Raw genomic sequence first — 26385 nt, forward strand, 5'->3', positions numbered from 1 at the left:
AACAAAGTTGGATAAGGGGATTAACTAATGTCATTTTTGAGGGTGACAATGAGCTACTCACTAAAGCTTTGAATGATCAAGTTTTTGATGTATCGATTGATAGTATAGTTCATGATATCAAGATGTGGTCTCACAAATTTAGGTCTGTTAAATTTGTTTTTGCTCCTAGGGAATGTAATAACTCTGCACATTGTTTAGCAAAATATAGTTGTAATGTAGGTGTTTTCTATTCAGCTTGTTTCTCGCCACCTGTTTGGCTTTCAGATCAGTTGTATAACGATTATTATCATTTAATAATATAAATCATTTTTGCTGAAAAAAAAAACCATGACTAATACTATATGGATGTACATCATGGTGTTATTAAATAAAGAGAAAAAATGGCAAGTATATTAATTACTAATTACTATAAACTGATATGCGTTGTTATATGTAAAAGTCTAAAAATGCTTTTAAAATTAACAGTTTTACCCAAAATATATATACATTTTTTTTACCTAGAATGATCATTTGATTTGGACAAACAATTGGACATATATATATATATATTATAGAGAAAAGTGGAAATAAAGGATAAATAAATCAGTTATTGTCCATCTATGCATTCTATAAACAAGATTGGTGACATAGGCATTTATATTATTAAATCAAATTTTATAGAACATGTAGAGTTTGTAGAATACATAATCTAATTTTCGTAGAACATGTACAGTTTGTAGAATACATATTCTAAAATTAGAATATATATTCTAAACTTTGTAGATCAAATTTTATCTATCGAAAACATTAACAAAAACAACATATAAAGTTTTATGAAACCTTATACTTTCATCATCATTTTTCTACGAATTGTTCTTAATTTCTTTAGGAAAAATTTGTTGAATTCAAAACAAAGGGTAGTATAGGAACATATTACATTTGTTTATAGAATGCATAGATGGACAATAATTAAATTATTTATCCTTTATTTTCAATTTTACCTATATTACCTATATTATATATACAAGGATAGGTACATAAAAACTATTATCTTAACACGGGGCAGGTTTAGTTTGGCGTTTTCCTTTAATTTGGGGGAGCAAATCTATATTAACATTTATTAAGTACATTTTGGTTTATGCCTTTTAAGTTTGGGAAAATTGATTTAAAAGGACATTTTTGCTTCAATTTGTCCCACTATGCTTTTTTTTTGGAGTTTGGTAGAATAGGTATTAGAATACAGTAAAACTCAGTTATACCCTAAATACAGAAAAAACCAAATTTCCTTATCAAATTTTTTCTGTATTTCTTCTTTTGTATACTTCCTATATTTAATCAAAACAATACTTCCTTTTTTTTTAATAATCCATTTCCTTATATTATTTTTACTTCTTTTATGTTTTACTTTTTTTTACTACTCACCTACCAAAAATCTCGACATTATCGACCAACACAACACCACCGGCGAGTATCTCTCTCTCTCTCAAACCATATTTTGTTTGTATTTCATAGTCTTCCAAAACCATCATCTTTAGCTCTTCAAGAATTTAATTGGCTTGAAAAGTAAGAAGTCTCCCACGTTTTTCTTCATCAACAATAAATCTCCATTCATTTTGGCCGATACATCTCCAAACACCACATGTTACATAGATTTGCAACATACTGCAAAATGAACTCTTGAATGAAATTTAGGTTGGAAAATGTTGAAAAACCTTGAACAAAATCGATTAAAAATGGTGTTTAATGTTTTCAGAACACGTTTTCTAAACATGTTAGAACGTAATCTTAAGAATATATATGATTAGCATAATTTCGGGATTACGTAAATATTTTCTTTCCTTAAATTTTGGATTCAGTTTCCTTGTCTAACATAGTGTAGAATATACTTTCTAAATTATGAAGAACATAGAGGAAAATGTAGAATTAGTGTTCTAATTTTCACAGGACACATGATAAAATGTAAATTTCATATTCCGACTTCAGTAGAATATGTATAAAGTGTAGAAAACAAATTCTAAAATTTGTAGAATATAGAGTTATGTGTAGAATCTATATTCTAATTTCTGTAGAAGAGATACAAAATCCGACTTCTAAAAGTTTTAGAATATATATTTATTCTAAAGTTTTCAGAACAAGTAGAGTGCGAAGAATCTGTAATCTACATTATTTAGAACATGTACAGTATGTAGAATTTATATTCTAATATCTTCAGAATATATACAATTAGTAGAACATGTATTCTAAATGTTGCAGAATAATTTTTTTCAATGTTAAAACACCAAATTTTCATCAAAAACACCTTATGGCAACCTCTTTCTTATTTCTAGAATTTGTTTTTAGGTGATTGAAATTTTAAAATTGCTTAAAAGTTAGTTTCATTTTTTAAAAGGGTAATATAGGCATAGTGGCAAATTTAGCGTAGAAGGCATAATGGGACAAATTGTAGAAAAAATGTCCTTTAAAATCAATTTTCCCTTTAAGTTTTACTTATTTAATTTTTTTTTACAATATTAACCCCTAAAATAATTCCATAAATAACATTGCAGAGAAACTCAAATACTAAACTTTCTTAAATTGACCAACATTTGTTACATTTATTGCCATAAAATCTTAACAACATCTATATATTCCAATTTTTCCAAAAGCAACTCTACCCATTAAAGTTTTAACCCATTAAATCTCCAAAACTATTTTCATAGATGTTAGAATCCTCAAATTTAAATAATATACAACAGATTTTCCATAACAAAAGTTTACAATCTCCATAATTATATTAACATTAATAAATTTCCTAAACTGAAAATCTAATTATAAAATGTCACATTAAATATGTTGAAAACCCCCAATATAATTTGGTTTATCTTTTATTTTTTGAGGAATTACCAAAAAAAATTAAAATTCTATTAATTATCATAAACTATATATATTGACATGAAAAATTATAAACTATAAAAATATACTAATTTGGTAAAACAATTAACATAATTAAACTTGATTATTTTTTTTACGTAAAAACTTATTTTGATTTTGGTGAGACGGGTTGACATGAATCCCATATAGGGAGTTAAGTGGAATTGTTTTTTTTTTAAACACTTTTAGATGTGTACCAGGAGATAAATGTATTACTAGACTATACATATATCACACGGGTTAAACCCTGAAAACACTACAAAAATCTTATACTTTGAATACTTATATCAAATACCTGCAAAATTTTATATTTTTAAAATTAATAAAACAATAATAAAATAATAAATAAATACAATATAAAATTTAAAATTAAAAATATTGCGTGGGTTAAATCCTAGTATTAATTAAGGCAGCGATATAAATTTTCAAGACAAAACAATAGCATGGAATTTAATTAAACACGTTGGGTGTGCATGGATAAAACTCAAAACTCAAAAGTGTGGAGACGTTACTGGCGAAAGTTATGTTTTGTTTGGTAATTAGTGGAATTGTTGATATCGTCTCTATCCTGTGTTGCTATGATATCCCTAGTTGGCTAGTTCGGTTAACCGTCTTGCTAGCTTCGGTAAGAAGCTACAAAACAGAACACTGACTTTTACTCTGTTATAGTAAAAGCTCATAAGTTGATGTCTGTTTTTTTGGGTTTGTTATTGTTGTTAAAGCTTGAAGTAGCTTGGGGATCAAGCTAAGTATATTTAGGAGAATCTAAATATACATATCTTTTGTTAGTTTTCCTAAAAGGTTTTGGAAATTATGTTTAGGGTTGTAGCACAACTTATGAGATTTGGAGATTAAGGTTTTGAGTTATTTTTACCTTAAGAGAGAGATTAATAAGAAGAGATATTTCTTGAGAGTTTTTCTTGTTTTTCTTGTGTTCTATAGTTATACCCGACCTTTTTGGTACTGTCATTTGATTCGGTAGTAATGGTCCCAAAGAAGTTGTGTTTACGCTACAAGATTTCGGATTGAAGAAACATTTTATTGATATGGGAATTGTATAAGATCTTCACATTATTTATGATATGGTAATGGTATAAGATCTTCACATTATTTATTTTGAACTATGAAATTAAAAAGTGAAGTGAAGCTCAAGTCCATTGGGTAAGGACGGGGACAAGCTCAAGTGGAGTTTTCTTCGGACTAACAAGTCCATACGATTCTTCAAGATCAACATCTTCAATCTTCATTCCTTCAGGAAGCTTCCAGTCGAAACGGTAAAGAAGATTGATAAGAGCCAAGTGTACCAAAGTCATACCCATTCCTATACCTGGGCACACTCTCCTTCCGCTACCAAACGCCAACAACTCAAAATTTAGACCTTTATAGTCAATCTCGCTATCCATAAACCTCTCAGGGATGAAAGCTTCCGGATCTTTCCAAACATTTGGATTCCGATGAACAGCCCATATGTTGACATGGATCCATGTTTTCTTTGGAATGTCATAACCTCCAATCTTTAGATCTTTTGAAGCCTCTCTTGGGATTAGTATTGGCACAAGTGGGTTTATCCTAAATGTTTCTTTAATGACCATTTTCAAATACTCGAGTCGTTCTATAGCCTCTTCGGTGATATCATCTTTGTCTTTGATCACTTCTCTCATTTCCGCTTGCACCTTCTTCATAACTCTTGGGTTTGTAATCAAATGTGTCATTGCCCATGTCACGGTGTTGGCAGCAGTGTCTGTTCCCGCAAGAAGAAGGTTCTGAAATAATCAAGGACACAAAGTTTAAACTTAAGGCAACATGTGAACAATGAAGTATCAGATATATAGAGAGGTTCCCAATACTTACCAGAAGAATCCCTTTCAGGTGGTTTCGAGTTAGTTGAAACTCTCCCAGCCCAGTTTCTCCCCTTTCCATCTTGAGGAGCAAAGCAATGATATCATCATCGATACTTTCATCTTCTTGGTGATGCTTTATAGATTGATCGAAAAATGAATCCAGTGCCTTAAAAACATTCTCACATTTGCTATGTAATCCTGTGACCCTATCGATGATTTTACCAATAACTGGGAAGTAATCCGCTGCTGCAAAGCTCCCTAGCACCTCCATGGTTCCTTGAACGACTTCCTCAAAAGTATTCTCAAGTTTGCCTTCTGTGAGAGTTATCCCAAATGCAACTTTACAAATCACATTCCCAGAAAGTTTCACTAACTTTTGGTTGAAGTCAACTGGTTTGTCCAACGAAGCAGACTCTTTGAGGAATTGGACAAAGGATGAAACTTCTTCTTCTCTTATATATTGAAATGATTTTACCCTTCTTGCAGTGAAGAGCTCAACAACTGTCATCTTTCGTACTTCTCTCCAATATTTGTTATAGAAAGAAAAGGCAAGATCTTTGTAATTGTGTGTCATTCTTGCAGGATAAGTCATATAAGGTCGCGAACAACATTCTAGATCAAACGTTTTTAAGACTTCCTTCACAGTCTCTGGTGTAGATGCCACAACAGTAGACACGCTTCCAAACTTAAGAGACATTAGGGGTCCATATTTTTCGGATAATTTGAACATCGAACGATGAGGTTTTGATCCTAGTTGGTGCAAGTTGCCAATTATAGGAAGTCTTGGTGGTCCGGGAGGTAGATTCTTCTTGTTCGCTCTCGTCTTCTTTATAATCAACATAGATGAAAGGAAGAACGCAATGATATACCACCAGAAACTCATTTTGCTTCCTACACAAAAAGTGAAATGTTTATATTTCTGAGAGAAAAAAAAATAGTATAGCATGTCAAGTGGACAATTAACCACAAAAGAAAAGCATGCTAAATGGATGGAAAATATAGAACCGGGCTAACTAACATCAAGTAAAACCTCTGTCAAAAAATATTTGATAAACTAATAATCACTCTAAATTTTTTTATTTTTCTGGTCCTAACACTATATTATTATGTAAACACTATAAAACAATTTCATCACTAAAAAATTCCAAAAATATTATAAAAATAAATTTGGAGGAATTTCAAAAATGCATTTTTTCCGATACCACTTTTCAAAAATATTTCATCTATAAAATTTTATTTAAAATGCCACTAATAGGATGTCATCTCTAAAATATTATATCTCTAAAATCGTTCTAGTGTGTATTACGGCGTAAATCTTAGTATTTATATCTTCATAATATTAAAAAAGAAGTACAAATTAGAACCTGTCCAAAATTATGAATCTAACTAGATTTTAACCCGCGGTACACTGCGAGACAATTTTTTTTAAAATAATAACATTTTAATTTTTATTTGTTTTTTATATTTAGTTTGTTTTGTTTAGTTAAATAATAATTTTGTTTGGATTGTCAATTGTCAATTATTAGAAAAAAATAGGGGCAATAAATACATAAATATGTAATTTATAAGCTATTGTCGGATTAAGTCACAATTTTACCAATGATTTAATTGTTTTATAAAATTTTAGTTAAATTAACCTGATTTAATATGTCTAATATTCTAATATTAGTGGTATTGACCAAATAATTAAATGAAGATTTAACCCATGTTTCAAAACCGAATTAATAATATTTTATAGTTATACTAATATTAATTCAAACCGTTATGTTAATAACATGTCTCGCCATATAACAATAAATCGTCATATTAGTAGTTTAACCCGTGTTTCAAATACGTCATATTAGTGGTTTTGGTTGTGGGTGTTGTGTTTCGTTTGTGAAGTTGATATTCATACATTGAAAATGTTTGATGAGCAAGGAGTTTACGATCCATAGCAATAAAAGAGAGATTTTAGTATTTTCCTATTTGAGTCGATAACATTATCGCAGAATAATATTCAGTTTCTTAACGCGATATATACTATATTAAATGTATTTTTTGATGCTAAAGTTAAATATACCCGATTATTGAGTTTCTAAATTTGGGTTTCCGTTTTTATGAACTTTATTAACGTTATAATAATTATTGTGATTGTAATCATTTGTTACTCAAATTCGGCTGTGTCATTTAAATTTAAGAGATTATACAGTACCTAAAGATCTATTAAGTTAGTTTTGAAGATTTTTCTGGGATTAAAAATTTAATGCGTATAATTGTTTTTGGAAAATCAAAATGTATAGATGTTATCAAGCTATTTATGGCAATAAACATATCAAATTAGGTCGATTTAAATAGTTCAATTAATTGAGTTTCTACGAAATGTTATTTTAAAAAAATCGTTAGGGGTTAATGTTATAAATAAAACAAACTAAATAAGCAAAACTTAAAGGTCGTAAACCAAAATATACTTCAAAAATATTAATATAGATTATATTAATTATCATTCAGTTATTGCAGTAAAAAGAATTTTTAAATTAATAAGAGCAATTTGGTATTGATGAAAATTCAATTGGATCACTCAATTAGAGTATCCAATATCCGACTGCATTTAATATGGATCTTACCAATAATAACTAAGAATTATTTTAAATAATTAAAAGGAAATTTAATTATGAATTACTTTAATAAAATACTTAATTTTGTGATTAGAAAATATTTTATAAAAAAACAAATTGCACAAACTTAAAAAATAATATTTCTTTTATTATAAAAATATCTTTGTAATTCTAAATAAAATACATAAATAATGATAAATTTTCTACCCCATCAAATGAATATTATTTATTTATATGATAAATTCAATTTTATATGTCTAATAGTTATAATTTAATAATATATGTCTATTTGCTAGAATTAATCAAATATTTTATAAAAGCTTAAAATAAGATTTAAAATATATATAGAAGCACAAATAAAGAAATCTTATAATAAAAATGAATAATATTAATGAGAATTAATGAGATGTTTCTTATTATATTAAAATCTTAAAATATCAATTTTATTATTTTTACTAATATGTAAAACGAACAAATTAATGTGAATCAATAACAAATAAAAGATAGTCTGAGATTTCTCATATCTAAATCAATTTAATTACTTAAAATAATGTAAAATCTATAAACGACATTAAATATAGTTAAAACAAAATATTTGATCATTTTTGTTTTTGAAAATACATTAAAAATAATAATATTTAAACAAAAAATATTATCATGCGGTATATCTCGGATTAATTATTAGGAGGCCAGTCAATATAATCAATGCTAGCGAGAGCGTATCTAAATGTTTCAATTAAAAGAAATAGTTTTTACAAGATGGTTCCAAAAATCATAAAGTGTTTCAGTAAATCTTGCGGACTTCACATACTTTGAAAAAATAAATAGTGTATAATTACATATCTATCTCATATATAGTATTATAATTCTAAAATATATTTTTAAAATATATAAACCAATTATCAACATTTAAGTTTTTCTTAAAAAATATATGTATTGATGTTTAAAATTATTTGTTATTTATATTCATTATTATTTTTTCTCTAAAAGTTTTATAAATTACAAGGATGATGCCGTTATAACAAATATGAAAATTGATTTAGTAAATTGTTGCAAGTCATGTGAACTCAAGTCGGGCGAATGCGGGCATGCTATATACTTCTGCAATTCCGTATGATGGTTTTTTTGCGGATTAAAATCTTTAAACCGTTGAGAGACGGGCCTAGCATGGCGGGTTTGATTATTAAACCAACACTAAAACTATTAATTTATGTCATATTATATCGAGTATAGTTTGAAATTAATTAAGTTACAAATTATATCCTTATTTATTATATAAACTACAAAATAGTATACATATTTTGATTAATAATTTTCTAAACAAAAAATATTTAATTTGTATATACATTTAAGAAACCAAAATACCCTAACTCTACCATACATCGATATGTTGTTCTACAAAACAAAAACAAATCTAAAATTTTATATATTATCCAATAAGAAATTTGATATAAAAAATGAACACATTTTAAGTTATAAACTATAATTATAAAAAATAAAAATAAAAACATATGTTTCATGCTGTAGCACTGCTCCAAACAAAATGATAAATTAATTAGACACAAAATTATATAACTAAAAACTAAAACCAAATAAACTGAAAATTATTATCTAATATAAAATAACTAAAAATTTGTCATGGGATACATTGCGAGTGAAAACTTAGTATAGGAGAATATAATCAAAAATATCTGAAGAGAGATCCACAAATTACCTTAAACTTAAAGTTTGTGGCGGAGGAGTTAACACTGTTGGGCGAGGGAGGGAGAGAATTTGTCTGCTTCTACGAATGAAGAAGTGAATTAGTATGTGTGGCTTGTGAGAATTGAGAAGAGGCGTAGGATATATGACTGTGTGGTTTGCTTCTATGTACGTGGGTAATTGGAATGCTTTGAAGATACGTTCATTTTATAGTGAAGCCGAATAAATATCTACTGAAACTATTCCTAAAAATATTTTGTGAACTTATTTTAAATTCAACATATCCAAATTTGAATAAGATTTTTCTCGCGGGCAAAAGTCCACCCAATTTTTGTTAGAATTTTCTACGATAAGATTGAAACTCATATAGGTTAATGCTACGAAATAGTTCAAAGTACCATGATTTCAAACAAGATACATTGAACCCCACACGGCTCTAATACATTACTTCGTAACTATGGATGGCCCAAATTTCAGAGAGGGAAAATGGTATGGAGATGACTAATATGATAGCATGACTTTTCTCGCTCTTTAAATTCTGAGAGAAAATGACAAGTATCCCTTATTGTCCTATGTTCTGTATACGTAAAGACTAAAAGTGATATTAAAAAAAAGTCATTGTATCTAGAATGATCATTTGATTTTGACATATATAATTGTACAGATATATATGTACAAGGAAAGGTACAAACTATTATATTAGCATGCATGGTGCTAAAACTGAAGGTGCAAATTATTAATGAAGGCAGCGTTAAAATTTTTCAAGAAGTATCAATATAATAAAAAGGAAAGTGTTTCTCTCCAGAGCATGATATTTCAGCTTCAACTTTGAAGCATGTGCTGACACTTCAGAAAAAATGAGTAACCTATCAAATTAAGTCAATTAATACAGATCAGCAATTTTTTTAATTACGTTTAATCGATTGCTCAGTTTCTTTTCTTCGTTGCCGTGAAACCTATATAAAATGCTCGCTGTAATACCAATCTTCTTCTTCGGCTTCTTTAAACTATCGACTGACTGTGCTGCTGATCCTAGCCATGGCTCTCTCTACCAATCTGAGCCATGGATGATCGATCGGTTGTGGTGGATTTCTTCTTTTTCGATCCACCATAATCTATTCATCAGATCCAGTGATGAACGGTTACGACCATAACACATGTATATAACTATAAGCGTGTGTGATGATGTAATAAGGTAACAAGTTTCAAATATATAAAAGAGTTTCTATTTCTCGAAGAGACGACGTCTCTTACTCAGTTTTGTTCTTTCTCTTCTCAATATTCTAACACTCCTATTTTGTATCAATGCCTTTTCCATAGCAGAATTATCCAGGCAAGATTCGCGATGCATCCTTCTTTAAAGTCTTGTCAAGGTTAAACTTCTACATCTCTTATATTTCCAAATGAATTGCTTCTTCTTTAGTTACCCTGCTTGCTTCTTCATTCTTCAGCCTCATGGGTTTTTCCAGGTTCATTGCACTGATATTGGACCTGATTACTCCCTCCCATGGGCCATGGCAGAAGGAAAGACAATTTACTAACACTATAAGGCAAGTTTTTTTAATGATAAATTCCACTTTTCTCGCTTACAGGTTGTTTATGAGTCAATCACATCTTCTACAATTGAACTGCTTTTATGATAGGAGATGGAAAGCACTTGACAAATGTCAATTGTGTGGCACATGATACATATGTTTACTTTTCTTCTTGGATTCTATTTGTATCAGCTATGATCAATTCCTCTCAAAATCATCTTGTTAAGAGATCACTTTTTGATAAGCTTAAGTTAAAGAGATAAGAGAAACCAAGAAGATAGAAAATACTGTATGTAGCTAATGTTTTGTAACTGTGATATTAACTTGTAGATTTCTCTACATACGTGTGAGTTTAAGATCTTCTACTTTAGATTAGTAGCATGTGCTTCTATTCATCAATATGCTGACCCTAGCTGCCAGGATTTAATTTGTTTATTTCTTTGATTAGTTCAACTAAACATGTACTTATCTAAATACAATTGAAGATCTTCTCTCTCACTTGTGGTGCACAGGTTTTATTTAAGAATGTAGACGGACTGTGACATAGTTTTGCTTTCGGTAGAAATCAAGGATTTTAATAAATGAGCTAAACCAATGCGGCTGAACCATTTACCCCACATTTAGGTTTTCATCTCATTAGAAAATTATATATCTCTTAGCCTTCGTAGTTTTCTCCAAATGTAGTTCTCTTCAAATATTTAAAGAACACATTTGAAGGTCAAGATTAGAAATGAACAAATTATTACCGTCTTCCCTTTTGGTGGTGTGTAATATAGGAAAAAGGGGATCTAACTGAACAAATTATTACCGTCCACAAAAATGTGTTTAAATGGACAGGTCCATATAAAACCAACAAAAGAAATGAAAAGAGGCTTATTACGGTCACAAATTTTCAATGGCAATATTGATTATTGTGAACATGAGTTGACGAGTATACGATTAATCAAAACTATATAATTATAGATGATTAAATTTTAAACTACAAAAAAACACCTCAAAATTAAACTAGACCAATATATCTCCCACAACAAGTTATAGGAAAAAAAAAACATCTCAATAAACATAGAATACATTAGTTAATTGTAAAATTATCTGTAGTCGACTCAAATGTAAACGCTTGTAATAACAAATATTACGGAGTTACAAATCATTGTAGGTTTGTCATTATTTTATTGTTTCATTGCATTTCTATATCTTATCGTTTTCAAAACCATAATTTTCATAGTTAATCTAATTTCAAAAAATAAAATAAAATATATATTTTTAATATCAAATATATTTAAAAATAAATAAAAAACATCCCGCGGCATGGCGCGGATCTAACCTAGTAATAATAATAACAAGAAATTTAAACAAATTGGTTGAAACATGTATGGTACAAAACTTTAAAGTGTCGAGACGTGTATGACAAAAACTGGTTGAATGGCAGATTAACGTTATTAAGACAAATAAATGAAAATTTATTAACCAAGTTTGATCAGCTCTATCTCTATGACTACCAGAACCCGGTTTATATGACTTTTACTAAAGTCTAAAGTGAATAGTGTATCTGTTTTTAATAAAAAGGAAGTACACAACATTGTTTTGGTAGACTTTATAATTTTAATAAATGGTTACAAATAGGTTATAGATTAATTCATATATTAATTGGTTACAAGTTGATAGTTCATATATTAATGATAACAAATAAAACCTTAATTGTAACCGAAAATCTTAAACGGGATATTCTAAATTGATAGTTCATGGATATTCCAAACTTTATTTTAGGAAGATCACGTTGTTTCCAAAGATCTCCAATCACAATATTACCAATTTATTTTGCTGAGATTTTATTGATAGACCACAACGTTAACCAAGTTATTAAAGGGGATAAAAATATACTCTCAATCATAAAAAGAAAGTACACAATCTTTTTTTTCTTTTGTATAATAAAACGGAAGTAAACAACTTTTTTTTGTAGAATATATAATTTTTATAAGTTGATTACAAAATAGATAATATATTCAGTATAGGTTGATTACAAAAAAAAGTTATAGATGAAATCCGTGGGCTATATGAAATTACGAATACACTTAAGAATATCTCAAAGAATCCTTTTAAAGATAATATTCCAATGATTTATACAATTTCCAAAAAAAATCTTAATTATTCCATATATTGTTACACCATATATAGTGTTAGGCATAAAAATATACTGTTAGGCGTAAAAGAAATAAAATCTTGGCAATTAATCACACTTAATCATGATTTCCGAGATTTTATTGTGGATTTCAAAATAAAATCTAACCTAACACCCTTCCAAGCTTTAAATATAAATCAATGTCTTTAAAACCGGACTGGAAGGTGAACCGGAAGTCTTTCGGGTCACTGGGTCAACAAGTCGGACCGATTGAATTACGGGTCAATTAGTTTATTAGTTTGATTACATTTTATGAATATCATCTACTTTTCTATAAATATATGAACAAAACATACATAGTTAAGTACTAAACAACTAAAATTAAACATTTAAATGATTAGATAAAATAACTAACCGATTCTTTTATAAATAACAACATTTATTTATAATTTGGTTTGAGTTTAAAGTGTGACCAAAATAAAATATTTTAATTTGAGACCGACAACCCGGTCCGATCCGCCGGTTCAACCACTGGTTCACGGGTTTTTAGCGAGTTTTTATGGTTTTTTGCGGATTTTATTTGTTAGGTTTTTAAAGGTTACCCGGACCGAATACCTATCGGGTTGTGGTTGAATCGAACAGACTGGCCGGTCTGGTCCTGGTTATAAAAAATGATATAAATCATTCAGATCTCCATTCACTAAAACACATCTCTCAAATTCATACCAAAAAAAAAATAATAATAACAATCATTTCTCAGTTTACAATGCTAAACCGTCTTATAATTATATTTTATTTTGAAATTATAATACAGATAAAATAAATTTCAACCCGTGCTTTAGCACGGGTCCAAATCTAGTTATTTTATATGGAGATAATAATAGTTGTACCATGTCTGTCCAAAAGTAAATGATGTTTAATATGGAGATCTATATAGTTGTGTAGTTATTGCTTGCTTCTTAAAATAAATGAAACAAAGTTGTTAGATTGATGATATTTGTGTTATCAATTGTTTGGATAAGTTCATGGGATTGAAATACGGTTTTGGAGCTCACGAGCACTCGACAACTGTTGAGTTACTGCTAAGCTCTAGCCGTAGTAAAATTTTATACCCGACATTTTTTGTTTCCGTCATTTGATTCGGTAGTAATAATCCCAAAAAGTTGTCTTTACGCTACAAGATATCGGATTGAACAAACATTTCCTTAATATAGTAATGATATAGTAAGATCTTCACATTCTTTATTCTGTACTATGAAATTAAAAACTAAAGTCAAGTCCATTGAGTAAGAACGGGGATAAGCTGAAGCGGAGTTTTCTTAGGACTGACAAGTCCATACGATTCTTCAAGATCAATATCTTCTACCTCCATTCCTTCCAGAAGCTTCCAATCGAAACGATAAAGAAGATTGATAAGAGTCAAATGTACCAAAGCCATACCCATTTCTATACCTGGGCACATTCTCCTTCCGCTACCAAATGGCAAGAGCTCAAAGTTTAGACCTTTATAGTCAATGTCGCTAACCATAAACCTTTCCGGGATGAAAGCTTCCGAATCTTTCCAAATTTTTGGATTCTTATGAACAGCCCATATGTTTACATAGATCCTTGTTTTCTTTGGAATGTCATAACCTCCAATATTTATATCTTTTGAAACCTCTCTTGGAATTAGTAATGGCACAAGCGGGTTTATCCTTAATGTTTCTTTGATCACCATTTTCAAATACTCGAGTATTCACTAACTTCCAATTCAAGTTAACCAGTTTCTCCATTGAAGCGGATTGTTTAATGAATTGGACAAAAGAGGCAACTTCTTCTTGTCTTATATGTGGAAATGATTTTACCCTTTTCGCGATGTAGAGTTCAATGACCGTCATCTTTCGTACTTCCCTCCAGTATTTGCTATATGGAGAAAATGTGAGATCTTTTATATTGTATGAGTGTCTTGCAGCATAAGTCATATAAGGCCGGGAAACACAATCCGTGTCAAACGTTTTTACCCTTCACCATCTCTGGAGTTGACACCACAACCGCAAACACATTTCCAAACTTTAGGGACATAAGCGATCCATATTTTTCAGATAATTTGAACATCGAACGTTGAGGGTTCGATCCCAATTAGTGCAACTGTGCAAGTTACCAATTATAGGAAGTCTAGGTGGTCTGGGAGGCATATCTTTTTTGCCTTTTTCGTGTTCTTCACAAATGCAACAATGATATACCACAAAATCATTCTGCTTCCTACAGGAAAAGGGATAGTTTATATATATAAGTAGTCAATATTTTCTAGTTATCTCAATATTTGAAAACAAGTGGACGATTGACCCAAAAAAAAATGCCATCTTGAAAATATAGAACCGCGCTAACACAAACCACCATGATTGTTATAACTTATAAGGCAACAAAAAAAGTACAAGGGTCCTTTTATTTTGCCTAGGCCTAGTTTTTAGTTTGACATAATATATTGATCTTGTAGTATTTGATCGATTAATTAAAGAAAACGGCCTAGACCCAGTTATTTACAAAGAGTCATCTGTGTGTCTTATGTCTTCCTGCAATTATTATCAAATTTTTATTATTTACTAAGTGTTGGCCCACCCAACGCGTGGGTTGTGGTGTAGTCTATTTTTTTTTCGTCTTCCTTGTTCTCTTTTTTGTATTTTTTTGTTTTAAGTAGGCATATATGGGCTACCAAGTCACCTGTATATATATACCATATCTTTATACCATTTGTTTAGATATGTACAATTGTGGAGGTTATATTTTAGTTAATGTTTCTTTTTTAATGTGGAAAATAGTTGCTGTTGTGTCTGAGTTTAAATTATGTTTCAAGTATTGTTGTCTGAAGAATGATGAGGATGTTGTTTTTTGCTATTGAGGATCCAATCATTCAATGATATCCTTCCCAATACATTTACTGTATTTTATATTTTCTCATTGACTGCTTATGTAATATATGGTTTTGAGTTAAGGAAATGACGGAGCGAAGTATGGATGTAAAATTTTGAGTAATATAATTTCATATGTATATATATTATATATATGTGACTATAAGTTTAGCTAACTACACTATTTTATAATATTTAAATATAACCTTCAACATCTTTTTTCAAAAAAAAGTAAATAAATTTGTGGGAGGAATGAATGTAGAATTATTGGACAGGAGTTATATTTGAGTTAAATAGTGATAAAACATTGTGTTGGGTTTTTCCCCCCTCATTTGCTAATATTTGACATCAAAATATGTAAAGATGCTATAACAATACAATTAAACCAATATAAATCAATACTCTATAAATAATTAAATCCAATAAAATAATAATTTTTGTAAATGATGATGATAAGATAATAAGATAATAGTTTTCTGGAATTCTATGTATTTATGGTCCAAAAATATCATAAATTAATAATTATGTTATTATATGTATATAATATATATGATGATATAATAATGTATGCTTCTCCTAAAACTCATATTTATTAAACAATTTTTGTTTTCTATTTTCAAACTATAATAATATAAAATATTTTAGAACATGTCATAAAAATAGCTAAAACTTTTTTAAAAGTTTTCAATTTTTAGATATGCATCATTTTGATAGACTATTAAAATACAATAATTAATATTGACATAATTGTTTTTAAATATATTTCATCTGTACAAGTAAAATCGAAATATTTATAACTTTTTGTCAAGAAGGTTTACTACATATTTCAAATACCATTCTTTCTTTTTTTTGGACAATCTCAAATACCATTCTAAAACCATAAAATGTGATTGTTCTAACATGTAACATTGGACACGTCCAATAGAATATTTGGTTTGTTTTTTGTGTTGGCCAATTTTGGAAAAACCCAAACTATTTTATAGGCCACTTATAATACAATCCAAAAATAATTTTGTGTGCCTCTTTTTTTCATTTGTTTGGTAAGCTGAAACTATACATACATATACATATATGTATATCTTCTTCTTCGTCTAGAATCTACTTTTCAGACGAGAATTTGTGAGAGAAAATCAAACGAGTCGAAGAAATTTGGTCGAGATTGGAGACAATAAAGACAATGTTAGACAATGTTAAGATGGAGGCTGCGGATCGGAGATGTTTTTGGAGATAATGAAACGGTGAAGATGACAATCAGGGACCGACGTTTCCAGTTGATGGAGGCTGTTTGTGTGTTTCTTGTAAGTTTGGTTGATTTGCTTTTAAAGCTGTGATTCTGATAACGTTTAATCAAAACATGATCTAACGGTAACAACAGAGGAATAAAAACAGAGTTGAGTATTATTGAATAAACTGATAATGAAACAACGTTCACAAAGAAACGCAGAATCACTTCTCACCTGCAAGAGTCTCGGAAGAGAATCTCTTAGCAAAACGAGATGGGAGAAAGCTCTAGAAAGTTATAGATATGTTTACAACTCTGAAAAAGCATAAAAAGTAAAGTGAGCTAACAATGCTCATATATAATGCCAACACACTAACAGTGTTAACCGTTACTTGACATTGACAGCCTGCAACCTTATCCTCGCACTCTCTGCCAGCTTGATTATTCTTTCTTCACGCGCCCGTCACTCTCTTATCCGAAACCTTAAACACCACGTGCGCCAAATACGTCTTTTACTATATCAAAGCTCCCCTGTCGAAGAACCTTGACCACAAGGTTCAAAGGCCGGAAACTTGCGCTGTAAGTCAAACAAGAACTCCCAAGTAGCTTCGTCCTCCGTTTCATTAGTCCACTGAACTAAAACTTTCGTTACTGCCCTTCCTTGCCTCTTAACCATTTGACGAGCCAAAATCTGCACTGGTTCCTTGACACAAAGATCTGAAACAACAACTGGAAGCTGAGACGAAGTGGGAACATCTCCTACCGCTGCCTTGAGTTGTGACACATGGAAGACCGGATAGATCAAAGAGTTATCAGGAAGTTGCAGCTTGTAAGCCACCTTACCGCAACGGTCAGCAATCTTGTAAGGATCATAGTACTTCGGAGCAAGTTTCTGAGAAGAACGCACAACCACCAAGCCTTGACGATAGGGCTGCAACTTGACAAACACAGACTCACCAATCTCAAAGTTACGCTTCGAACGATGCTTGTCGCTACTTGCTTCATACGATGTTGAGCTCTCATCAAATGAAATTTGAGGACCAATAACATAGCTTCACGTTCCTGTAAACTTCGGGCCATAACCGCAACCTTGGACTCACCAAGAAGATAGGGAAGATGCACTGGTGGAGCTTGACAATAGACCGCCTCAAATGGACTGAGCTGAGTGGATGAGTGAAAGTTGTTATTATACCAAAATTCAGCCAACGGTAACCAACGACTCCACAACTGAGGACGGTCACTACACATGCAACGTAGGTAAGTCTCCAAACACCTGTTAACAACCTCTGTCTGTCCATCACTTTGAGGATGATAGGCACTTGAGAACTTAAGCTCAACCCCCTGCAGAGAAAACAATTCCCGCCAAAAGTTGCTGACAAATACTGGGTCTCTGTCACTCACGATAGAACGAGGACACCCGTGAAGTCAAAACACACTGTCCATAAATGACTGAACCACTGACACTGCGGTATATGGATGCGAGAGAGCCATGAAATGGGCTGCTTTAGTCAATCTGTCCACTACAACAAATATCACTGTCTTACCAAAAGAGTCCGGGAGACTATCAATAAAGTCCATAGATAAGTTGGTCCAAATAGTGTCTGGGATAGGGAGTGGTTGTAGCAACCCTGGATAAGCGGCTGTATCGTACTTGCACCGCTGACACACCGCACAACTCCGTATAAACATCTGAATGTCCACAGTCATGTTCTTCCAGTAAAACAACCCTCTGACTTTCTTATAGGTCATATCTCTTCCCGAATGTCCGCCTACTCCCGAGCAATGCATCCATTGCAATATGGTCTTCCTTAGTTGATCGTCATTAGGAACTACAATTTTGTTCTTCATGCGTAAAACTGACAGTATCCACGAGTAATGACGTTTTGCTGCTGGATCCGCCTGCAGTTCTTCTATCAACTGCTTCAGTTCAGGGTCTGATTCATAATGAGCTTGTATTTCCTTCATGAGATCACACTCCAAGACTGACATGGCCATATGTAACACTTCGGACCCTTCCACTCGAGACAGAGCATCAGCTGCTACATTATCTTTTCCTTGCTTGTATTGGATTTTGTAGTCAAACTCCAACTTAGGCAACCATTGTTGCTGAATGGGCGTGTTCAACCTCTGCTCCAAGAGATACTTTAAGCTCCTCTGATCTGTTTTGATAACAAAGTGATTGGGCAAGAGGTAATGTCGCCATTTTTGAACCGCAAAAACCATCGCAAGCAGCTCCTTCTCATATATCGACAAGTTCAACTGTTTACCTTTCAAATGTCGACTGATAAAGGCCAAGGGATGACCATCCTGCATCAATACTGCACCAATACCTGTGGAACACGCATCTGTCTCCACTAAAAACGGCTTACTAAACACGGGAAATGCTAGAAACGAAGCTTGACACAATGCTTTTTTCAAATGATCAAAGGCTTCCAGTGCTTCGTGAGACCATAAGAACGAATCCTTCTTTGTCATGGCGGTCAAGGGACGAGAAATGGTACCAAAACTCTTGACGAAACATCGGTAATACCCTGCTAGACCGAGAAACCCACGTAATTGTTTCAAACTTGCAGGAACTGGCCAATTTGCAACAGTGTTGACCTTGGCAGGGTCTGTAGATACCCCAACAGCAGCAATGAAATGCCTCAAATACTCAACTCTATCTGTTGCAAACGCACACTTGCTTTCTTTGGCAAAGAGTTTATTTTGCCTCATTGTCTGAAAGACTTGCTGCAAGTGATTGATGTGATCTTTCAGCTTGGAACTATAGATTAAGATGTCATCGAAGAATATAAGGACGAACTTGCGCAAAAATTCCCTGAAAACATCATTCATCAATCCTTGGAACGTAGCCGGTGCGTTAGTTAGGCCAAATGGCATTACCAGGTATTCATAATGTCCACTGTGCGTTTTGAAAGCAGTTTTGTGAACATCCTCTGGCTCCATACGGACTTGGTGGTACCCTGCTCTCAAATCGATCTTAGAGAACACAAAAGAACCCCCTAACTGGTCCATTAAATCCTCAATGAGTGGGATAGGGAATTTGTTTTTGATGGTAAGGGTATTGAGTCCCCTGTAATCCACACATAATCTCCAAGTGTCATCCTTCTTCTTGACCAGTACCACCGGTGATGAAAAAGGGCTAGCACTGACTCGAATAGTACCAGCCGACAGCAACTCTTTCACCATTTTTTCAATCTCATCCTTCTGATACACCGCATATCTATATGGACAGTGGTTAACCGGATCACTACCCTCCTTTAAAACGATCTTGTGGTTGTGTCCTTTACGAAAAGGTGGTAATGCTTTAGGTTCCTCAAACAAATCCGCATAAGTAGTCTTTAATTCTGTAATGGCTGCATTTTCAGTATTGTTTTGTTGGCTTAACTCCACTGCATAAACCATAGCCTCCTCTTGCTCAACTACTTCTTGAGCACAAATCATCGAGATTTGTACTGCCTCCTCATGTTTCTTGTTAAACTTGATGGCTTTGATTGTTCTTACTGAGCCCTGTTTAACTCCATGAAGTAGTATTTTCTGATTTTTCCACCAAAAACCCATTTCCAACTTCTGCATGTTCCAAGTTGTGTAACCTAATGGTGCTAACCACTGAGCTCTTAACACCACATCACAACCCCCAAGTGGTATGATCATAAAGTCATCTTGAAATTTAGTACCCTGAAAGGACCACTGAAACTGTGAAACTTTCCCTTGCACCCCCAACTTACTACCATCAGCTACTGCAACTCTTGAAATACCTGCAGTTTGCACGTCCACCCCTAGTTTCTTTGCTGTACTCGGATCCATGAAATTGTGAGTAGACCCCGTGTCAAGGAGTATGAACAGCACCTTTTTCTTGTGAACTCCCTTCACCTTCAGAGTCCTGTAATCAGAAATCCCAGCTACGGCACTAATCGACACCATAGGCATGTCTTTATCTACCTCTGTCATCACCAAATCTCCATTTTTTGTATCCTCCTCTTCCTCTTCCTCAACTTCGATCATGAAAACTTGTGACTTCTTATGCTTAAGATAATGATCTGGTGTATACTTTTCATCACAAATGTAACACAACCCCTTCGCCCTCCTAGCACTCATTTCCTCTTGAGATAAAAACTTTCTAGCTGGTTTCTGGAAATTAGATCCCCAATCTCTGAAAAACTCTCCTTCTTACTTTGAGTGAATTGTTTCGTTGCGACACCACCCTGTAGCTGCTTGTTATTCGATCCCCCTGAAGCATTTCCCTTCGACATAGGATGAGCTTTCTCGTAGAGGCGACCAAGTACAAAACACTGGCGAACAGTTTGCGGTGAAAACATTCTGATATGCATCTGCGTATCCAAACGAAGACCTGCAAGATAAGAACGCACCAGATAATCCTCTGAAAGACTAACTCTCTATCGGATCAAATCAAACTTCTGGTTATAGTCCACTATTCCATCAGTTTCCTGCAAGGCTTTCAACTCAACAATCGGGTCCTCCAACACATCAACGAACCTCTCCTTCATCAAAAGCTTATACGACGGCCAATCATTCAACAAACTTTGACCAAAAGGAGTTTGTACCAACGCATGATGCCAAACAGATGCATGACTATCAAAATGCATAGTAGCCATTCGCACCTTTGAATCATCTGGTGTAGCATCAAGAACGAAATAATCTTCTACCTTACAGATCCACTCTGAAAAATGTTCTCCATCAAAGCGGTAAAGTCTACACGTCCAAGGCGAGTAACTCCTGCGTAATGACCAGATCCAAAAGATCCTCCACCACGTTGTTGACCTTAACCACCACCACTTCCCTCTGGCCTCGCCGACACCACCAAAGGACTACACTCTTCATGTGATTTGCTCAAAGAAGCAGGTGGACCCGGTATCAACTTGATCAAGTGCATCATGTCAGCCATATTCTGCTCCATCCTCTTATCTTGAGCTTCGATTGCACGTTCAATCGCATGAGTCCGATCAAGAATAGTTCTCGCGTCTCCGATCGTCTCGCTTTCACCTTCACGAGCTTCTTCACCAACCAGATCTTGCCGTATAATCTGAGATCTCGTCTCCACGCCCATCGTTCCGAGGTTTGACTTTGCTCTGATACCAATGATAACGTTTAATCAAAACATGATCTAACGGTAGCAACAGAGGAATAAAAACAGAGTTGAGTATTATTGAATAAACTGATAATGAAACAACGTTCACAAAGAAACGCAGAATCACTTCTCACCTGCAAGAGTCTCGGAAGAGAATCTCTTAGCAAAACGATGAGGGAGAAAGCTCTAGAAAGTTCTAGATATGTTTACAACTCCGAAAAAGCATAAAAAGTAAAGTGAGCTAACAATGCTCATATATAATGCCAACACACTAACAGTGTTAACCGTTACTTGATGTTGACAGCCTGCAACCTTATCCTCGCACTCTCTGCCAGCTTGATTATTCTTTCTTCACGCACCCGTCACTCTCTTATCCAAAACCTTAAACACCACATGCGCCAAATACCTCTTTTACTGTATCAGATTCTAGATCTATCTTCTTTATAGACCAATTTAATCAACCAAAGTTTTTTTTTTTCTTTTTCTCCTCGTGAAGTAGTGTAAAGACTTATCTTTTGTCAATTAAATCCAAAGAATAATAATAGGTTTATACTTGGAATCAGATATCAATTATTTGGGGAGAATTGAGACAAATCATATATCAATCGAGACTTTGTTCTTGGGAGCAGAGACTGTTGTATTTCCCTTTTGTTTTTTTTTTGTTTGAAGATTCTTCATTTTAAATTATCAGTTTCTGTCTTTTTATGTTCTCTTTTGCCTCTGATGGTTGCTGCTTTTGGTCCATTGATGAGAATCTTCTTTTCTATCATTGCTTTGTTATTAAGTATCATTCAGAATTTGAATCAAACTCTGCTTATGTTGTTTTTCAGAACCTTGAGAGAAAGAGAAGAGAGAGAGGTAGAGAGAAATGTTGTTCCGCAGCATAGTTCGTGATGTGAGAGATAGTATTGGAAGTCTGTCCAGGTGTAGTTTCGACTTTAAGTTAAGCAGCTTAAACAAAGAAGGTGGGAAATCTCGTGGTTCGGTTCAAGATTCTCACGAGGAACAATTTATGGTAACGGTTCAAGAAACCCCTTGGGCGAATCTGCCTCCAGAGCTATTGCGAGATGTGATCAAAAGGCTTAAAGATAGCGAAAGCGTGTGGCCTGCTCGAAGACACGTGTTTGCTTGTGCTTTCGTGTTCAAGTGTTGGAGAAATATGTGCAAAGACATTGTTCAAAGTCCTGAGCTCTTTGGCAAAATCACATTCCATGTTTCCCTAAAACAGGTTTGTTTTATATTCTTTCTAATGTTTGTGATCACATATGTTTTGGTTAGTATTAAGATGATTTCGAGTAATCATTGTTTTCTTTTCGGTGTTTATAGCCAGGACCTAGAGATGCGACAATGCAATGCTTTATCAAAACGGGATAAATCTAACCTGACATATAATTTAAAGAAAAGGTGAAACGGTGAAGATGACAATCGGTTCTGCTAATTGCTTTAAAGGTTCTCATTTTGTGAAACCTGTGACTGACTGAAATGCCCTCTTTTACAGGGCTGTTGGTGAGCCTGAGTTTGACATTGTTGTATTTGATGAGTGGAAAATGCGGGAATCATATAGAAGCTTAAAGAAACAACAACCAGGGATGAAACGCAAAACAGAGGCGTAGGTAAACAATTCTAGAAATTGGAAATCATTAATCTTTAAAGGAATTTAATCATCAGCAACCCGGGCCTTCTTGCTTTGTCTCAAAAAATATAATCAAACTCTTAATTGGGGAAAATATAGATAGTGTACCTCCATAGGACTTTGGATTGACAGCAGTGATTATTAGTATTGTTGATTTGCCAACAATAGAAGCATATAACTTCCGGAATTCGGCTGCACATCCATCCCATACCATGATGCAGACATTGTTACCACTGCATATATATGGATAAATTAAGTTCTAGTAGGTGGGGGAAAACTTGTAAAAGTTAGATGGGATGAATGAAAAACTTACTCAGCTAGTCGCAAATATAAAGTAATTTTGTCTTCTGAGGATGTGCCATCTAAACTGGTCCTTTGAATCTTTGTTAGTTCCCCAACAACATCTCGAAGGTGAATACTTGTTAAAGGGGTGAACAGATAAATATATGAGCAGATAATATAAACATAAATATTGAGAGAACACTACCAGGTAAATGTTGATTAGTTCCAGCAAGAGTCCATAATTCGTTTTGTTGGAAAAACCTAAATATCTCATGTGGAATTACAGATGTGTTTCCTTTTATGGATGTAAGGATGGTGCCATCCAAGAACTTAATAACGTAGGGATGATCTGTTAGTTTGTATTGTGGATAGCTAGTATCCACTTGAAATTCAGAAATATTGTAGATACTCCCTTCGTGAAGGTCATCCCTGAAGCGGTAAACTCGGTATTGGGGTATTGAAACTTGAATCAAGGTAGACTGCAGATAGAAAAAAAAAATATAAAAATAAAGAAGATGGAAGGATGTATATAAATATATGGAAGTTGTATACATGTTCATCAAGTAGGAGGAAATCTAGGCTGATAATCTTGCCATTTTGATGGAAAGCTTTTGCATGCCATTTACTTAGAAGCCGGCCAGAAATAATTTGAGGAACACGTCCTGGCTGAAGGTTTTTTAACGGAGTAATACTCATAATTGGTAATGGAGGCTATTAGAGTTTAAAGGTGGTTATTTTAGAATATGAAAATTTGAATCATATATAGAATGAGCGATTTTGGATTTTAGGAATCTAAGATTTAATTTATAATTTATAGTGCTGATTTCGTTTATATGAAAATTAATGACTTACGGTTTTTTTAAGGTTTAAGGAGATCATGGAGCAATTTAAGAGAGACAATAAATTTATAGTATTTTGTGTTAATTTTGTTTATATGGGAATTAATGAGAATTGTTGACCGTGTAATTAAGAGGATCGTGGAGCAATTTAAGAGAGAGAATAAAATGTTGACTGTGTAATTAAGAGGATCGTAGAGCAATTTAAGAGAGACAATAAATTGTTGACCGTGTAATTAAGAGGATCGTGGAGCAATTTAAGAGAGACAATAAATTTATAAACCAATCAATCAACCAATAAGGAGAGATTGAAAGCTTACCTTTATATATATGATTTTAATTTAATTCTAGTATCTTTCAACATTTAATTTTAGGGGTTAAACAGATAAAAAATATTAAATATACTGAACACAAATATATATATATTTATATATTTAAAATTTCAAAAAAAAAAATTGTAAATCTATATACAAAGATTTCTCCTATATCAAATGCAGTAATTGAGTTTTTCAAGTGAAAACAAATATTTCCTTATCATTAAAATGATTGAAACCTATAAATATATATATATATATACATGGCCTAAAATTTGTATAGTCATTTTCATATAAATATACGATTAATTATGTTCCATTTCGACAAAATTTTACTTTTTATAATTTTATTAGAACGCGTTTTTACACTTTCCATCTAACTAGAACCCCTGTTCAAAAACGTGGCCTCCGCGGCCGCTTAATCGGCAAATAGGCGTTCGTCGAATGGGAGCTGCCACGATTTTAGTATAATCAGCCAAGAAATCGAGACCATCAATATAACTCACTTTTATAGGTTTTTAAGTTCGAAATCGGATGTTGAATTATAGATCTAAAATAATTGAGTCAAACCCACAAGAGAATCCAAAAAAATTTACTTAAATCGTGAAAAAAAAGTGAGGCAGCGAAAAATTAGGGTTTTCAGCCGCAAGGGTTGGAGGTAAAAGACGAGGGTATTTTCGTGATTTCCAGATTCATTAAATCTAAAAATGGAAAATAACAAAAATGGTTGATTCATGACTCAAACTTGAGTCCTGCAACTATTAGACTGTCCACCTGACCAATAGCTAAAAGTACAAAAACAAATCTCTGATTCCTCTCTGATTTAAATCTGATTTTTCGATTAATCGCTAGGCCCGTGCTCACCATCCGACTAGCGCCTAGTGATTTCTTAAACCGAGACAGGAACAATGATTTTAGGGAGGATTTCAAAAATATTATTTTTGCGATACCACTTTTCAAAAATGTCCTCCACAAATCTTATCAAAAATGTTTCTAAGAATACAATATTTATCAAAGTACGTGTAACGTCTGTATTCTTAGAAAAACATGTACAAATTACTTTAATACATGTGTAAAATTTTATAAATACTTTATAAATACCTTATAAATAGTTTATAAATATCTTGTAAAACCTTATAAGATCTTATAAGATAGCTTATAAACCTTTATAAATACATTGCTCGAGTTTCCGGCTAGTAGTAACCATATTATAAAATTTATAAAACTTTATAAAATTTTCAGATTTAACGAGTAGTATTTTTAAAAAAGAACAGATAAACGAGGCATTTTTGAGAAAAACATACCAAAAGAAGCATTTCTAAAAAATTCTTATGGTTTTTTTAAATATATCAAATATCTTTTACTATTAAGTATGAATTAATTTATCAAATGTATATATTTTATTATAAATAGAGCTATTTTATAATGTAGATTTGAGATTC

At 32.5% G+C, this 26385-nt stretch overlaps 1 protein-coding gene and 1 pseudogene across 1 annotated transcript; both read right to left on the minus strand.

Moving 5' to 3' along the window:
- Positions 1–3907: 3907 nt before the first annotated feature.
- LOC104772579 (cytochrome P450 71B12) lies at positions 3908–9290 on the minus strand. Its single transcript, XM_010497178.3, has 3 exons — positions 9039–9290; positions 4741–5621; positions 3908–4652 (listed from the first exon to the last, which is right to left on the minus strand). Exons 2-3 carry the CDS (start codon positions 5611–5613, stop codon positions 4038–4040), a joined length of 1488 nt encoding a protein of 495 aa, XP_010495480.2. The 5' UTR covers positions 5614–5621; positions 9039–9290; the 3' UTR covers positions 3908–4037.
- Positions 9291–13952: 4662 nt separating this feature from the next.
- Positions 13953–14912, minus strand: LOC147918938 (cytochrome P450 71B14 pseudogene; annotated as a pseudogene).
- Positions 14913–26385: the final 11473 nt, after the last annotated feature.

The sequence above is a fragment of the Camelina sativa genome, chromosome 20 (genome assembly GCF_030686135.1).
Source record: "Camelina sativa cultivar CO46 ecotype springtype chromosome 20, ASM3068613v1".
Classification (NCBI taxonomy): Eukaryota; Viridiplantae; Streptophyta; class Magnoliopsida; order Brassicales; family Brassicaceae; genus Camelina; species Camelina sativa.

Bases quoted from the DNA above. Each gene is read 5' to 3' on its own strand.
- LOC104772579 (XM_010497178.3), bottom strand. From the start codon at position 5,613: ATGAGTTTCTGGTGGTATATCATTGCGTTCTTCCTTTCATCTATGTTG. The intron at 4,653-4,740 runs GTAAGTATTGGG...TGATTATTTCAG, and splicing joins ACCTGAAAGGGATTCTTCTG to AACCTTCTTCTTGCGGGAAC.